The following is an 18921-nucleotide window of genomic DNA, read 5'->3' on the forward strand; positions in this document are numbered from 1 at the left end:
TAAGATTGGACATAAACAGAGATGGTGTTTGGCTTGTATTAATTTACCAGATCCATTGCCCTCAGACAGACTCATTGGGCAAGGCGAGAGAGAGAGAGAGAGAGAGAGAGAGAGTGTCCTGGGGCCTGTTGTTAGATGAGAGGATTCAGATATGACTCTAGTCCAAGATATGAGCAAAATCACTGTGGCTCTGTCGGCCCTTATTTATCTATTGATCTTTCTCTCTCATTCTCTCGTCTCCATATATAACTCATCACCTCTCTCTGTCTCCCATTCCTCCACTCCATCTGTCTCTTGCTTTCTCTCACACACACTGCACCATTCGTTCCCTGGGAGGCGATAACGCTACACTCTGCACCATTCGTTCCCTGGGAGGCGATAACGCTACACTCTGCACCATTCGTTCCCTGAGAGGCGATAACGCTACACTCTGCACCATTCGTTCCCTGAGAGGCGATAACGCTACACTCTGCACCATTCGTTCCCTGAGAGGCGATAACGCTACACTCTGCACCATTCGTTCCCTGAGAGGCGATAACGCTACACTCTGCACCATTCGTTCCCTGAGAGGCGATAACGCTACACTCGCGATAGCGCTGTCTGTGCGTGTCGCAGTGCGCCCTGCCCTGACACCACTCTCCACCGGGGGTCAGAGGTTAACTCCCCGTTCAGGGTCAGCGGCTTCCTGGAGGTCAAACCTGCAGAATCGCCGAGCTCCTTAATGAGCTCAGTCTGGCTGGGTCTGCAACTGTGAACACAGTGCCACACATTGCAAACACATGTTCATAACACGCACGCACGCACACACAGCTCCCCTACAGTCTATAAACGCCCATGGGGCTAACAACTTTCAACCTATTGTGGAATCACACATTATGCAATGATTGTGAAATCTGTGTGTCAAATATAGCCAAAACAACAGATCTACGAGCTCACAACATGTCACATCGCTGTTCATGTACATTTTCAACTATTTCCGACGCCTATGCCCTACAGGGGCAGGGTAAGTAAGCGTGATTAGCACATTTCAGTCTCAACGCAGCTTTTTTTCAATGCTTTGTTTAAAAATGATTTAAAGCTCTGATTCGTTATTACAAAGCATCCCCACCCAGTATTTACAGTTTCCCTTTTCGTGGGTGTGACAGACAGACATACAATATGTTTATATTATGCGCACAGAGATTGACTTGACTGATGATTTGAAACAGCACAGAATCATACTGCATCAAAATATGCAACACAGATTCTTTCTCTCTCTCTCCCTCCCTCTTGCTCTCTCTCTTTTTATTTGATTTCCAACAGCAGCTTGTCTGCAAATACTCAGGTTAAACTAATTGGCATTATTAAAGCGGCTAGCTCAACCAAAAACATGGATTAATGTGTATCATGTGCTTTCGCGCAAGTTAAATAGCCATGCTCTGTGTGTGTGTGTGTGTGTGTGTGTGTGTGTGTGTGTGTGTGTGTGTGTGTGTGTGTGTGTGTGTGTGTGTGTGTGTGTGTGTGTGTGTGTGTGTGTGTGTGTGTGTGGAATATTAAACGAGCTGCTGTCAATTTCAATCAGTGGCGCGCGTGGCATGCCTGGGGCCCAGGTAGCCCAATTACTGGCCCGACACGCTCGACATGCTAACAGAAGCCCCAGCCTATCTCCTCTTATTCAAGCAGGGCTGAGGGAAGCGGAAGACGCTAAATGTAATGTGGGTCGATGTGTGAAGGGCGAATGCTGTTGGGAGAGGCTGCCAAGGCAAGGGTAGCATCATCCACCATGCAGCCGGAGGATCGATGGGCTTGGGGACGGGATGAATGGGTGCAGATGGGGAGAAGGGAGGAAGACGCTTGACAGTTTGGACGGCAAAGAACAATGGAATGTATAGCAAGAGGATATCGTCACTGTCCGGCAGAAACCATCTAACTCCATTATTATAATTTTTTCCCATAAATCACCGCTATAGAGCACCGAAGTCTGACGTCACGTTCAGTAGAGGACGCCAATACACAGGTTCATGTCTTTTTTTTGTTGTATTTGCAGTCAAATCTCCATAGGGAGATTTTAGGTCGCTTCATATAAGAACTGTGTTTCAAAAATAAACCGACCACCCCGGCCTTTCTGTCAGGGGAGTGGCTGTGCGTCCTTAATGATGTCCATTCATATTTGATACAGCCAGTTTCTGGATAAAATGGAATTAATGTGGCCGCAAAAGCCTTGAAACTACATACAAAGGCAATGTCGCTGCTATTACGTCACGCCCAGCTGTCAACACATTGCGTTCCTGAGATTCCTCGTTGACGTAAACTCAGCTGGTGGTGACTCGACTCGTACTAACCACGAAACATTAAATATCAATAAAATAAACGTAATTAACATTCAGTTTCACGGAAATGTAGTCTCTGGGTTGTTTGACTCATTTCTAACGCTTATTTTGTTACTCTTTGGGTATATTGGTACATTTCCACCTTCCTTCGATGCTTCATATCCATATGAGTGAAAAGGCTGGGGTGATCGGTTTATTTTTCAAACACAGTTCTTATATGAGGCGATCTAAAATCCTCCTATGGAGATTACAATGCAAATAAAAAGGAACCTGGGGACTGACGCCCTCTACTGACAGTGACGTCAGGACTTCAGTGCTCTATGGACACCCTTTACGTCTGTGTGTTGGTTAAAATAATATTGAAATGAAAAGTATTAAACGGCGCTTCTGACAAAACCAGATAACTCAGGAGTTAGCTGGTTTAGCCCTCTCCCCTGCGTGGTAGAGCAGCTGCAGAGGTATGGGTTAGCTTGAGGATCCATTGTCAGCCGTTCGTATCAATGATGGACAAAACAAAACCTCCTAACTCCACTCCGACCCTCCTAACCCGACGGCAGAGATATGTTAATAATGTGTGTGTTTCTGTTTCTCTCTTCCTTTCTGCATCTCTTCTGTCGCCTCCATCTCTCCTTCCTCCTGCGTCTCAGGGAGGTAAGATCCCGGTGCGGTGGACGGCGCCGGAAGCCATCGCCTACAGGAAGTTCACCTCGGCCAGCGACGTGTGGAGCTACGGCATCGTCATGTGGGAGGTGATGTCATTCGGAGAGAGGCCCTACTGGGACATGTCCAACCAGGATGTGAGTGTCTGTCTGTCCGCTTCTCCCAAAAAATAAACACGGGAAAATGAACTACATGTTTAATTCAGCAGTGGCATTGCTTTTTTACAGAAAGTCATCCACAACTAAAATGTGGATGACTTTACCCAGACTTGGGCTTAACACAGCCACTGCTGCTTCTCTTTGGAAGCGGTAATTATCTCTTTGTCAACGTGTCCATCGAGAGGAGCTCATAAGGCTGGAAGCTGTAATAAATCATAAAGTTTTTTCTTTTTTCGTATCAGTTAGTACTTGATAGTATCACGGCCGAATATGTCCTTGACGGTGACTTTGGAAGCAGACTTGCCATGGCAGACGTCTCATACTTTTCCCCCCCTCTCTTCCTTCCTGGCCAGGCATTATGAGAGCAATGAGTGATTGCTTTAGAGCGCTTGCTTTGTTCCCCATGTCCGTTTGGACGCTGTCCCATTGTCCACACATGCACATACGAGCACACGTGTGCCTGCATCATGCACATGTCTCACACACGCACGCTCCGCACACATGGGCTGGACGTAGTCCCACACTATGAGGTCGCTCTCCTCTGAGATCTCGCCGCCAGCCAGGCTGCCAGCCCACCGGTCCTCTGTGGGGGTTTGCTCCGCAAGGAACGTCCAACCCAGCAGATGTTGCCTCAGTGGGCCAGAATGTGCTGACTGGTGTGGGCTAACGCAGAGGAGAGAACTGGCGCTGCACCCAATGGCCGGCTGCTCAGTCCGCCCACATGTGTGGGCGTGCGCGCCGCGCTCACACGCGTCTTTTGTATTACTATATTTGTGAGGACATCAGTGCTTTCGAACGGCATTGGAAATGTCTGAAAATAGCCTAAGCCCTAAACGTTGCTTGGAAATCGCAGATGAGCTCGTAGATCAGCTATTTTTTCTGGGTGTGATATCACCATGCAACTAAGTGCAACTAACTAAACTACAACCCTAACTAACCCCTATATACAGTACCTAACCTCTTAATGTCAAATCCTATGTATCCTATGCATGTACGTACTCACACAAAGCCTGGTTTGTACTTGGTTGTGCTGCCGAAAACAGGCGACCTACAGTGGCCACTGTATGCAACACAGTATATCGAGCCCTCGAAGATGCATAAACAGGTTCACACACACGTGCCTTTGCCTGTAAAAGCACACATAACACAGAAGAGGGCCACACAGGCCAGATCCAAATTATACATACTGTACATACATACTGTACATACACACACGCCTATGCACTGTTCGTCAGGATTCTGCTGAGTTGCAGGCAGCGCCACGGTAGAGTTGGAAACCTATAGATTGGCTTCAAGTTTAACCCATTAATTCATTTTGGCCTGACCAAAAATAATCTTCTAAATCCTCCAGTTTTCTGAAATAAATATTTTCACAATTTTTCAAAAATAGCAGACCTACAAGCTTGTAGCGCGCCACTCGGTGGCGCGCTATGAGCTTGTAGATCTTCTATTTTTCAATAGCTAAATTATAACATAATGTTTAAAACACCAAAAAGGGTTCCCGCCCAAAATGGGTTAAGACCTGAGGCCGATTAAAAAAATGTCTTACCTGTATGTTGCTATGTCAGTGGTTCTCAAACTTTTTCATGTCAAGGACGGCCAAAAATATATATATTTGGCCGCCGACCCCCAGCTCAAAATATTTTGTTTCAGGGCCCCCCAGAAGCAAAGATTTTAGTATTTTTTTTTTGCTTAAAATAATATTCAAAGATTTGCACAGGTGTTCATCACTTCGTGATGAGCTTGTAGATCGGATTTTGTTTAATGCTTTCCCGGATTGAATGGGTTAATAATAGTGTTTCTTTGCACTAAATCTCATGCAGACCTTGATCTCAACATTCCATCCATCTCTGATGAAAGATTAGGCACACAAACAATACGGATATGGGTGGGGGGGAGATGCATCAAAGTGCAACTGAACGCTCTCTGCAGTGTTTGCATTATGTAAAGTTGCTAAACTTAATGGTTGTACATAACTGCAACATTCTTAGGATAATGCTAGGCCAGGTCATTGGGCCATTGCATTGCTAGCAACACCCTGTGGGGGTTTACTTCTATATTTGTATATTTTATTATTTTTAAGATGTGATAAAATAATGTCAAATTGTGCATTTATATTGCGTCATTATCCAATGCGCATTACATTCACACATCCACACACACTTTCACACCAAGGCCCTCATTTATCAATTGAGTGTAAAATCGGAGTGTAGGTTTCGTAGTACACCCACGTTGCCACGGCATTTATAAAGTGATCGCAAACAGCTGATCCTTCCTTAATTTCGTTCCGACGTTAATAAATGTGACTGCTCTATCTGGCACGCCCTATGAAATCAAGCCTCGCCCTCTTTTTTGCGACATGAACAACTGCAGTAGGACCTTGGAAACCATAGTTACATGACGATAAAAGTCAATAAAACCGTTTCCCCCGCTTGCCTTGCTGCCCGCCTCACCCCCCCTCTCATACTCATACACACACACACACACACACACACACACACACACACACACACACACACACACACACACACACACACACACACACACACACACAGACGCACACACAGACGCACGCACATGCAACTTGCAAGCAACTGTCACTGTGTGTTGTTAGTTGTATATACAATTATTAAAGTGTTTATTCATTTAATATACAACAGGATTAGTGAACGAAAACCTGAACCTTGCTCACGTCATTGGAATGAGTTTGGACACGCACAGCCCGTGACAAATGCTGAGACGTAACGCGAGAAAGACATGGCTGTAGATTGCAGTAGCCTACCCGTTTTGACTATAGCTGCAGCACTGCAAATGCCTTCCATGTCATTTAAGTTAACTCTTCCAGGAGGGGGGGGGGGGGTAAAACACTGTTTAAATGGCTTAAGCATCTAACTTGCAACATTGTTTTTAATTGCGCTATTATAATTGCTTGCACACTTGGAAATATCCTACCAATTTCATATGACATGCCATTACAAAATAATTCACGTGTATTATTAGTTTTTATACATTTTAGGAGTGAAAACATATGTTTAGATGCCTGTGACAGCATGTCAGCAGTTCAGACAATGCTGCTCCGCTTGTGTACGACAGAAAAACAGCTGAGGACAAAGCCTACGACAGCTCCCGACCAGACGTGATTTTTGTCCTGGCACACGTTCAATTTCAAGGTTTTGCGGAAATGATAAATGGGGTTAAATGAGGGCCCAAAAGTGGAGGAATCCATGCAAGGCACCAACCTGCTCATTGGGCTCAGTTATATAGGGGGGTCGACGTACGCTAAGCCATGGAGTTTGAATCCATTTTTCATTTCCCAAGCAGCCACTCCTCCTGCATGAGCCAACTTCTGAAACTCAATCACTCTAATAAGGGCCAGGTACCCTGTACCGCCTCCGAGAAACAAGTGTCAAGTGGTGGTTTTTCACACCGTTAATTATGTCTGCCTGTTCCCTGGACGTTTCTGTCCAGAGTGACACACACTTCTCTCCGCAGTCTTCCATGCTGCTATAGAGTGACGGCTGATCGGCTAGAGTCAAGCGGAAGGACACATCAGCCAGAGTGCTAAGTGTCCATCTAGAATAGATAGAGTGACTGAAGAGATCGTGCGTGCGTGCGTGCGTGTGTGCGTGCGAGTACACATGTTCCTACATGTGCTTGTTTTCAGGTGTGTATGTGACGTGCGTTCGTGTTCGTGTTGGCGTGCATGTGCAGGCTGTGGGTGGGAGAGGAGCGGAGAGAGAGAGCAAGTCAAGGCGACAGATTGGAAGACTTTGAGTCTATCAGTCACCGAAAGTTCTCAGCAACAACACCGACCAGGGCAAGAGCACTGTTAATATTGAGCTCCCCCGACTAAGATAGACCGAGGCCTCGTCAGATTGAGTTAGCATCGCAGAACGGGAGAGGATTGCTAGCGTTAGTGTGTTAGTATCGCCAAATTGGTTCCGTTGAGCATAGGGGCCTGAGAGCAGCCACTGTATGCTGCTGTAACCATTTATCATGTATATAATTAGTCAATGTCGTATGATGCTAACAGCTTCACCCCAGACACAGCGCGGCATATACCATCCTGCAATGAAACTGCTGAGAAACCTGTCCCGCATGCCGTTTCTGCAATGCACATAAACTTGCCACATTATACCTGATTCACTGCACACTCTGTGCATTCTAAATGCCTTTAATTGGATTATCCTATTGCTTTGGTTCTGGGGACCACTAGGGGCTCAAAACAGCCCCTTGCAGGTCTGTAACTCTCTAAGAGTGTACAAATGGAACCAAATGGACCCTTACAAGTTACAAATTGTATCAAATGGGGGTCCATGGCCTTAAGGCATGTCGTTGCTGTTGGCCAGAAACATTGTATCTCCATATGTTTTAAATTCAAGTTTTAAAGTTTTCTTTTGTAAATGAACTTCGTCATACAAACGTGCCGCACAAAAGTAGTGAAAATAGCAGAGCTTGCAGATCTGCCATTTTCAGTATTTAAAAATGGTTTAAAAACCACATACTGTACATAGGTGCTGATCCAGCCTGACAGTGCATCGCAGGTTCGATCCCGACGACCGTTGCTGCGTGTCTGTCCCCGTCTCTCTCTCTCCCTGTTATATATCTCCACTCTATACTATCAATAAAAAAGGCCCCCAAAATTATGATAAATAATAATATAACTTTATATGATTATTGACCATAGGTTGAGAATCTGTCCTATTGCACAAGTTCTGATGATGGAATGGAGATCTTCCAGATCCTGCATTATTCAACTCCCAGGTTTTTAACAGCATTTGTGCTAGCATCTGTGCTAGCCAACTGTGGCCCAAAAACAATATGGCAAGTATCGGCATAATTTACTGTGGATAGGTGAAAATGTTTCTATCTGGCAGCATAGCATTGACAATATAAAAGCTGTAAAAGTTGGCCATCTGGTGTCCGTGCTTAGGAGACTTAAACAAACAAATACCGGTATGTTTTTTTACACTACTAACACCAGATACAGAGTATAAGAACAACACTATGGCGATAAATTATAAATGCGATGCCATATATATATATATATACACAGGTTTTCCTAGTGTGGGAGGCGCTCACAATAAGCACATGGTCTGGGTACTAACTGGCTGTGGTATATCTGATACTGTACCACAAAAATGTGATATTGTCTCTGTTAGGTGGAAACCTCATATGTCCAAAACTGTTACTTTTCAGGATTCAATTCAATTGAAAAATAGCAAAAGCACCAGATCAACAAGCTCAAAACGGGCCACTTCGCACTGTGATTCGAGCTTGTAAATCTGCTACTTCTGATGCTTTTGTGTAACTATGCAGTTCGATCAACTCTAAAGGGTTTCTGCGATATACCACTGATCTGACCTACATGTCCAGGCTCATTCTGAGGAAAAGTTAGTGAACGCCTGGTATAACACAAGCGTGGTCTCCCCTCTCCCTACAGGTGATCAATGCCATTGAACAGGACTACCGCCTGCCCCCACCCATGGACTGTCCCAGCACCCTGCACCAGCTGATGCTGGACTGCTGGCAGAAGGACCGCAACGCCCGGCCCCGTTTCTCCGACATCGTCAGCACCCTGGACAAGATGATCCGCAACCCCACCAGCCTCAAAGCTGTGGCCAACATCCCTGCTGTGTAAGTGCATGTTCATAGTCTTTAGATTCAGTTTCACGGTCTGTTCAACAGAAAAACCTACCAGCGAGGCAGTTTGTTTAGTGCAGCAATGGCTGAATGGACAAAACCTCCTACTTAAACAATTTCTTTTGCCATTTCAAAGTTTTATATCTTCGTCCAGATTGCATGATTGTAAAGTGACGGTTGAGCGGATGCTCAGTGTCATTTAGTATTTTGACTGCTAAATGTGTGATGGCTTTATCGTTCATATCAATATATCATATCAATCAGTAATACTGATTATTATTGGTTTTTCCCCCTTTTTTTCGACATGGTCAATATATTGTAAAAGCATGGGGAACAATACTACAGAACAGGGTGAATAATGCTTTTGTAGAGTAATAACAGAAAGTGAGACAATGCTGACTGTAAGGCCACACACCCCCATAACTCTCAGTATTACAGGTCTGTAAGATTTGGGTCCTAACTGTCAATAATGTAGCTGGATCCCACTTTGATAACCACAGCTCTAACACTTCATTGTATGACGAACAGTGAAAACGTAGATGTACTATTTTCAATAGTAAAAAAACAACAGCATGCGAAGAGTGCGCAGAGACACGCAAAGTGTACTTGCACGTACAAGTATGTGTACATGCACGTACAGTACAGGTCTGTGCACGTTGTGTATTTCCAGAGCCTGGTTCACTGACCGCTTGTAGTACACTATCCTTCTGCCTACAGGCTACAAGACTCCGCATTCACACCTGCCTTTTCATCCTCACATAAAATAAACATGGCTTCTTGACTTTTGCATGCATCAAACCTCCCCACTATTTCCTCCTGGTTTCTCTCTCGCACGCACGCACGTGCAAGTCGTGCACGCACGCACACACACACACACACACACACACACACACACACACACACACACACACACACACATACACACACCATACCCATACTTCCGTTCTCCCTAACTCACCCCGCTGCTTAATATTGCATCAAAGCTCTCCTCTCAACCCCCCTCCCCCCATCTCTCTGCCTGCCTGTCGGTCTCATCCTGTCCTCTCCCCTCCTCCAGACCTTCTCAGCCACTGTTGGATCGCTCCATCCCCGACTTCAACACCTTCAGCTCGGTGGAGGACTGGCTGGCTGCCATCAAGATGAGCCAGTACAGAGATAACTTCCTCAACTCCGGCTTCACGTCGCTGCAGCTGGTGGCTCAGATGACCTCAGAGTGAGTTCAGTTGTCACCTTCCTCCTCCACGCGGTAAAGAAGAAGTGCTTTTACTTCAGTAAAAGTATAAAATCAACCGCGATGCAGAAATCCTCTAGTAAAAGTAATTCATTACAATGCCTCAAAGTAATTAGATTTGTCCCAGCTCTAAAAAGTACTCATTGTGCAGAACGTGCTATTTCACAAGTTTTCAAATGTATTTATCAAAATGTGTTTTTTGAAAATAGACAAAGTATATATGGGGCTGAAGTGGTATGCTTTGTATTGTAATAATAATCAAAATCTACAATGCAACTTTGTAACTCAAGTTTTCAAATAATTGTAGTAAAGTAAAAGTGCAATATTTGCTCTATGTATTGTATACAGTACTTGAGAACCGGTCACTGTCCACCTCTGCCTCCACATCTCAACAAGCCATCCAGATATGGCACCGGCCCTTAAAAAAAGATTGACACTAGTAGGGCCATTTGATTGTGCATGACTCAACCTCCCGTGGTGCAACCCAGCTCAGCAGGACTTCACTCTGAGTCTCTGTTTCTTTCTTGTTTCTGTCCACTATGATGACAGTCCAACAAGGAGAGAGGTGCCTTAGAAAAGACATTGACGCCTGCTCTTAGAAACTGATTAGTGGTATGAGCGGGAAACATTTAGTAGGGTGAACGCACTCCTTGCCTCAACTCAATTCTTACTGGTATGAAAATGAAAGCAGATTAATGTTCAAGATCAGGTTGAACTTGTGAGTATTGTTAATGTTTTGGTATGAGATACAGCGTCTCTTATACCATTAATTCACTTCATGAGGTGATGTTCTTCACAAAACAAAAACAAAAAAAATCTTATCTCAAAGTCATAACCTCCAATTCATTCCTCCGGGCCAAATTGACTCTGAGGGAACAACAAATGTTGTCATTCATCTCATGTAATTAAAAATGATGTGCGTTCTCCGCATAAAGAAATAAATTAAAAAAAGATACTGCTTTCATCTGTACGCTTGGAGCTCGGTGACATTTATTGCAGGCTCCCAGAGGTGCAAAGTAATATGCATCTGTAATGTATCGCCATGGCTAATAAACCTGGAAGTCTCCTCTCACTGCGGGAAAGTGAGTTAATTGAATCTGTGATGCAAGTTTGTGTTTGTGTTGACATTCAGGGCCGCGAGCTATCCATCCCAAGTTCTGTCCTTTAGCTGTAGCACTGCTACTATCTATGTAAATGCACCGGTAAACAAACACTTAGACATATTATGTGTAGGTTTTTGTTTTTTGTTTGTCAGTGTTACAGTGGGTCCAGAGGGGTCCTTGAGGACAGCTTATTGTTGGAAACCAAATGGACACTAATGGTGCTGTATCTCTGAGAGTGTGCAGATAGAATCAGCTGTACCACTCTGAGTTAAATGAACACTAACATTGCATTTAGCTAAATGCATATCGTTGCTGTCGAGCAGAAACCGCTTATGTCTTTTTTATTTTTGAGTGGTGCAGCCACTCCAACGAACAGCAATGTGTGTCCCTTTTAGTTTTTTTGTCTGTATGTTTAGAGTACCAACAGGTGACAAAGTGCCGCTGTTGAGCTTGACACTGTGCACAGGTGCATGATGGGAAGCTGAGTTTTTTGTTTCCATAAACTAATTCCTAGGTCATACTACAGTGTCAAGGTAGAAGAAATAGCCGGTTTTCCACCCGACAGAAATGATATCATTCTCTCTCTCTCTCTCTCTCTCTCTCTCTCTCTCTCTCTCTCTCTCTCAGGGACCTGCTGAGGATAGGAGTGACCCTGGCGGGCCACCAGAAGAAGATCCTCAGCAACATCCAGACCATGCGCGTGCAGATGAGCCAGACGCCTCCTACCATGGCATGACTGCAGGAGGCGCTGTACCTCGGAGCGGGCAGCATTCGCAGGGCCAACAACAACAACGGCAGCCTCCGAATGACCCCCGACCCGTCGGAACGCGCCAGGGTCGAAACCATCGTCTTAATCTAAATCCGACGCCATCATATGCCTGGAGTACAGGGTCCACGCTACCACACGATTAGCGACCATATCATCACACGTTTTTGGCGATTTGCCAATTCACCCGCACCAGAACGTTCAGGGTCCATTAACTGACACTTTGCTTCTTGTCGCACATGGTACACACGGGAAGAGAGACTGGCGTGGCGTTCAAGCCACTACCCCGCCATTTGCTTTTTCCTTCTTGCATCTCATCTAGTCCAACAGTCAGACCCTCAACAAATGAAATCGTGTCAAAAAGAAATACAGAAAACTTTATGTTCATATGACTGAGGCTGTCTGTTGTGTTATCTGGACTTGGAAGGTGTTTGAATTGTAAAACAGAAGTGTGAGACGATTTCAACGTGGCCAGCAGCTATCAGCTGACCGCCTGTGATTTGAACTGGGTCGTCCGTAAAGGAGTGCGGTCAGAGATGCCTTGTCCGTACCACAAACAAGCCAGAAATGCTGATTGTACTGTAGAAAAAAGTCTATTATCTTTAAGAACAAATAGAGCGAGAGAACAAAATAATGCAGGAATGTACAGCGGAGTACCATATCCAACGTTCAAATCTTTTGCTTGTTTCACATATGATTACATTTTTTATCATGTTTTTATTTTTTTATTGTGTCGTAAAGTAAACATTCGGTGAACAACTGAGACCCCCCCCCCCCCCAATTAACTTCATTCAGGTTTATGTCCAATTCTGTCTTTTTTTTTAAACACTATAGCAGGAAACCTATATTCCCCGTTTTAACTTCAACACTACCTGTGGAGCTCTGGGTGGAAGGCCCAGCCAAAGGACTTGTGAAACCGGCCACACCCAGATACAGAGAATATAAATGTGTATATCTCTTCCTAAATATGAATATATCTTTCAGAATAAATCTTCATATTGAAGGTGACATGTATGAATATGTATGTACAGAACTGTCGGCTTGCATTTTTGGCAAAGACGTGTTCGTTGACTGGATCGTGATAGACACATGCTATGTATAGAGTCCTGCAGTGGCCCCTCTCCCTCCGGACGACCATACAATGGACATTGTGTTGTTGGTCTCCAACCCGCCACCCCCACCTCCATACTCCAGAGGGGCCACGAGGACAATCCTGATCGAACGTTGACCTGGAAGCTGTACAAAGAACTCTTAAATGTAGATCTATATGAAAATTGTTGTAGAAGAAAAAAAAACCTAATAATAATGATTTGGAGATCATGTTAAATGTGGGTGAACCCATGCTGTCTCTTGCTGGTGAGCACTTACTTGTACAGATATGTTTTATTTTTTTTAATTTCTAACCTCTTATTGCTTTATTGTTACGAGAACATGATGGTACCATCCAGAGGAGAGCAGAAAGACCACACTTTGGACGGCTCATATACACGGTGAGCATCTGCTCACATATTCACCAGATCTACTCATTAGCTGCTTATCACGACCACAACATTTCATTAGAGTGTGCTCATCCATTCTCGATTTTTTCTGTGGACTGATCTTTGACCTTTTTGACCCAAATGTTTTATTTAGTTATTTTCTTTTATGCTATTATTTTTAACGTTGAATAGCTATTATTTTTAAGCTTAATTTCTTGAGAGTGTAGAGAGAAGGGCAGAGAGATGAGAGACACGTTGAGACAAGACCAGGAGTCGGATTCAAACACTGGCTGAGCCACCAGACTCTCCCCCTTCGACCCACATGTTAATCACGTCTTTGGAGCAGAATCCCGGTCCTTCCCCCAAAGTTTCCTGAAAATCTGCACATCCATTCTGCAGCTTTTGTTCACAGTTACACAGACAGGAGCAATTACTGTACAATAGACTGCCATGCATTGCTGTGGGCAGTGTAATGAACATCTGGGCTGGGTTTTGCCAACAGCCGCTCGATGCCATCCTGATGAGCACGCAGTCTTAAACAGCCCACACGGGCTCCCTGTTTCTTGCCGTCTAGCACAGCCACCCCACGACTGCGAAAGCTAAGCCACAAATTATAACTACTTCACTCTAACTATGCTTCGCTGCCATATGGGTAGGCATGCTGGACAAATGCTGTGGCATCTCAGAGTTGTTTCATGTATACGAGCAATGCGGTTGGTTTGCCTGCGGAAAGTGACAAGTGGAAATGGAGTTTGGTACAACTTGTTTGCCAGATGACTTCATCATTCACTGGGCATGCCATGCGTGTCCGTCTATGAAATTACACAGAAAATAGTTTGAGAAGAAGGATTGAAATTTATTCTGTCCACGAAAGATAGTTCTGGATTTTGCACAAGGTTGATTTCTCATTTTTCGTCTGGGGCAGGCGCTTATGATTGAAATGTTATTGGTCTGTGAGCTGTGATGGCGTCTGGTGGAACACTTTGTTGACGAGTAGGAGTGTCGCTTCACTCAATCCCAGTTGTTGCTTCTTGCTCCTTGTCTCATCTTAGTTGTGTCGGTGAAACTCCACTAACGCGGTTGGCCATTAGAGCTGAGGTTATGACAGAACAAGCGGTAGTACAACATTAACAAACTCACTAGGGCATACGGCCATGATGATGTCTCACAAACAATTATCATGAATCGAACTCCCTCTGGTATTTGTGACTCCAAAGGTTGGGGGGAATCATTTGAGGAGAGGCATAGAAACATGACTGGGATCAGTGCTAACCACCTTGCTTCCAAAATTAGAAATTGACGGCAGGCCCATTAGCAGATTATTAAGTATACTTACACCGCCGCACCCCTGGCCCTTCCTCCTCCTCCTCCACCTCCTCTCTGTCCTGTCGTCCTCTCTCCCTGGCTGCTCCGGCTGGCTGGCACAGCTCCAGGTCGTTTATCCTGGGTGTAACCGAGCTGTCCTGGGCTGGGGCTGGGCCGCGCTGGGTCCAGTCTGAGAAATGGTTGGCTCCACGCTCCAGTGCACCCAGGCAGGAGAGCAGACACCTGCTGGGCCCCCCACAACTGATAGGCATCTGATCAGCCACAGGGAGTGAGACTGATGGGGGGGCTACCGCAACGCAAACACACATAGGCATGCACGCACGCACACACACATGTACACATGCGCATTTACATGCACACACGGTTTTATTACTATACACACACATGCGCAGAGGAGGAGGGCTCCATTACAACGGCTGTTCTCCAGCCTGCCACGTAAAGAAGACGGAGTGGGCTGCAGCCTGGCAGTGGGACCCTGCGTGCCCAGCTAGTTTAGATGGAACAAGTGAGGTTTTTGGAAGAGAAAGGAAGTGGTAGATGAGGAGAATGTGGGAGATAATATACAGTCCTTGCTTGAAGGGAGGCAAGTGTGTCCTTCATCTGAAAATGATGCTTTATGCAACAGCAGCTTTTTCCTTTTCATTTAATCATTCTTGGATTTTTCTATATAATATATATTTTGTTTGGGGGCGGGGGGTTCGAGAAAAATAGAAGGTGCTGCAATCATTCACTTGAATTTCCATTATGCACACATTTGATTGCTTCTTTGTTTTCAATCCTCCAACCCATTGATTTGCTAAGTATTCCCAAACATAATCACATGACTGCTATGAATCCATTCACTGAAACCAGTGATCCAATTTCAATCCATTAGTCGTCTATTCAGCCTCATCTCAAGTATTTGCTATTCAACCTAAGAGCTGGCAAATGAGACAAAGGGACAGTTTCATTATGCAACACTATAATTCAATTTCTTTTTTCCATTCCCTCTGTGTTTGTCTTCATAAATATCTGACACTCAGATATGACAAATGGAGTGGGACGGGTTGCCGTCTCTCTCTGAATGCCATTCCTCTGTGCACTGATAGGAATGGGGCTTGTTAAATGCAGTGGTGGACCTTAGAGTATAATAGACGGCACCGGATTTCTCCTCCCATCCACTTGCATTAAGTTGCTCAAAAGCGCATGAGGCGATTTCACTCCTCCTTCCGGGTAGGAACAGAGTCGGTGCATTCTGGGATGGATTGCCCCAATAACATGAACGCGCCGGCTGTTGACTATCATTGCGCCGTTTGTGCGCGTTCACGTATGAAACATTCGTTCACGTGTCATGGGCCCAATAACATGAACGTGCACAATGATAGTCAACGGACCAGCACTGGCTCGAGCTGCAATGACAAATTCGGCCACTATGTCCATTTCGCCTCAGGGTTTCCTCCGGGTGCGGTCTCTATTCAAATTATACTCTAGTCTAAGTGGTGGACAGTAATAATTATAACTAACGACATTTACTTGAGTGCTGGTACATTTCTACATTTCTACTCAGATCAGGTCTACTTGGTCAGGGTCTCAGAGGATGGCTATGCTCAGATCTACTTGGTCAGGGTCTCAGAGGAGGGCTATGCTCAGATCTACTTGGTCAGGGTCTCAGAGGAGGGCTATGCTCAGATCTACTTGGTCAGGGTCTCAGAGGAGGGCTATGCGCAGATCTACTTGGTCAGGGTCTCAGTGGAGGGCTATGCTCAGATCTACTTGGTCAGGGTCTCAGTGGAGGGCTATGCTCAGATCTACTTGGTCAGGGTCTCAGTGGAGGGCTATGCTCAGATCTACTTGGTCAGGGTCTCAGAGGAGGGCTATGCGCAGATCTACTTGGTCAGGGTCTCAGAGGAGGGCTATGCTCAGATCTACTTGGTCAGGGTCTCAGAGGATGGCTATGCTCAGACCGTTGGTCAGGGTCTCAGAGGAGGGCTATGCTCAGATCTACTTGGTCAGGGTCTCAGAGGAGGGTCTACTTGGCACATATATCTAAATGACGGAGCGGTTGCGCAAAGACCCGCCCGGCAGCCCTGTTTAATGCAATTCGTTTGTGCGTGTTATAAGTATTTTCTGTTAAATTATTCATGACAAAGTTGTACAGTATGTATATCCATAACATAAACAAGCAGGACGCTAGCAAACAATTCACTAGTTCTTTATTTCAATCATTTTATTGTTATTATTTTCACAATTATATTACCTGACCATCTCCTTCTTAAATACACTAGTTTGAAACTCTATACCGTCATATGCAAACATCTGTCGCGCCAATTATCAAAACATTAGAAACTACCCGGCGTATCTGTGTATCAGATTGTGAAAATATAATAATAAATAATAATAATAATAAAATGATTGAAAGAAAGTACTAGTGTATTGTCTGTGCGTGCTGCTTGCTTATCTTATGAATATACGTACATACTGTTGACTTTTACAACTTTGTCATGAGTAATTCAACAAATAATACTTAAACCTTAAACATTATTATTATTATTATTAAATAATACTTAAACCTTGCACAAATTAATTGCATTAAACAGTGCTGCCAGGCGGGTCTTTGTGCAACCGTTCCGTCATTTAGATAATGCAGAAACTGCAGGCTTTTTCTCCCTGGAAAGTTAGCATGCTATAATGGAAGCCATTGCTCTCACATTATATATATTAATAATCTTGTTTGATGGTGGGTTTCTAAACTGTTCACAGTCCTTCTCTGAGACACAGAGTGAGTAGACAGAAGTTGGGCCACATTGTGAGCATGATAATTAATTAGTGAGGTCCAATTGAATGAAAATCGGTTGAAAATAGGTGAAGTGATCCTTTAAGCATTTTTTAAAAGCAAGTATACTCAAGTAACTCAAGTTAAAGCAATGGAGCAACTTTCACTAGTAGTTGAGTCATGTTTGACCGGGAATGTCTACTGTCTACACTGTACTTTGGCTCAAGTAGGAATGTCTACTTTACAGTGTACTTTGACTCAAGTATTGGGCATGAGTATGAGTCCACCACTGGTTCTTATGGCGTTACTGACTGAACTCACATGACCAAACATGTCCTCTTTGTATCTTCTGTTTCAGACTGCTTGGACTGCAGACCGATGGACGCACGTACCCATGCAATCCTGCGTTTCACTGTTCACCAGACCAGAACGAACACACACACACACACACACACACACACACACACACACACACACACACACACACACAGCAAGCATTGTTGTGGACAGTCCAGTGTAAGGAAAACAAAATCTAAATGGGTCCGTGTCTGGCATGATGGTGACTGACCTCACTATGTGGTACACAATGGTTGAACTGTGTGTGTGTGTGTGTGTGTGTGTGTGTGTGTGTGTGTGTGTGTGTGTGTGTGTGTGTGTGTGTGTGTGTGTGTGTGTGTGTGTGTGTGTGTGTGTGTGTGTGTGTGTGTGTGTGTGTGTGTGTGTGCGTGTGCGTGCGTGTGCGTTTGTTCATGTATGTGTGTGTGTGCTCGTGTAAGTGTACCGTTTGTGAGCGTGAATCTATATTCTTTCATTTTCTTTTATTTTCTTTTTTTTGTTCCGTCTGTATAGCTACCACTTGTAAAGTGTGATGAGTATTTGTCAAAGAGTTTGTAAGCTGTAACTTTCTGAGAACTGTTGTACTAAATGCACTCAATAAACACCTTGGAAAAACAGGTCTTTTGACCAGTCAACCATGTGACTGTGCAGCACTTGAGTAACAGTAACAGCAAAAAAAAATACATGCACCTGTGGACTGGCGCCCTCTACTGAAAGTGACGTCAGACTTTGGTGCTATATTAGTAGTTCTTTTAAGATATCCTTTGATTAGACCATATCCCCCCATTACCTTACCGCTCTGCTTGTCTGGGTCTGTGTTTCTAAGGGTCCATATGTTTCCCAACTGTCACTCAGCTGGAGATCCCCTGGTACGCCCTCAAGGACCCCTGTGGGTCCCAGGACCCCACATTGAGAACCACTAACTTATGATGCAGCCACTGCATTAATCTTCCCAACGCCTTCGCCCACTCATTTTCCCCAGCTTGCATCTTGATGAACATCTAAAGGATTGTGGAGAGGATGGGGTGGGGGGAGGGCCCCCCCCCCTGCTGGGTGAGGTCAGGACTGAGGGTGGGAAAGCTGATGCCAGAACCCGCCGCCTGTGGATCTCTATCTGATTACCTTCCTTAATCAAGAGGCAGGACTGCCGCATCACGTC

The 18921-nt window shown here is 44.8% G+C and overlaps 1 protein-coding gene across 2 annotated transcripts in view; it reads left to right on the forward strand.

Annotated features, from left to right (window-relative positions):
• Positions 1-18350, forward strand: part of ephb1 (EPH receptor B1) — a 238357-nt gene extending 220007 nt beyond the window's left edge. For both annotated transcript variants that reach the window (XM_080778273.1, XM_080778272.1), the window contains exons 14-18: positions 2957-3106; positions 8571-8764; positions 9828-9983; positions 11732-13360; positions 17785-18350. In XM_080778273.1, coding sequence (XP_080634399.1) covers positions 2957-3106; positions 8571-8764; positions 9828-9983; positions 11732-11840 — 609 coding nt within the window. In that variant the 3' untranslated portion in view covers positions 11841-13360; positions 17785-18350. The remainder of the gene's footprint in view (positions 1-2956; positions 3107-8570; positions 8765-9827; positions 9984-11731; positions 13361-17784) is intronic.
• Positions 18351-18921: the final 571 nt, after the last annotated feature.

This window comes from Protomyctophum bolini (genome assembly GCF_963924005.1).
Source record: "Protomyctophum bolini genome assembly, chromosome: 12".
In the NCBI taxonomy this organism is placed as follows: Eukaryota; Metazoa; Chordata; class Actinopteri; order Myctophiformes; family Myctophidae; genus Protomyctophum; species Protomyctophum bolini.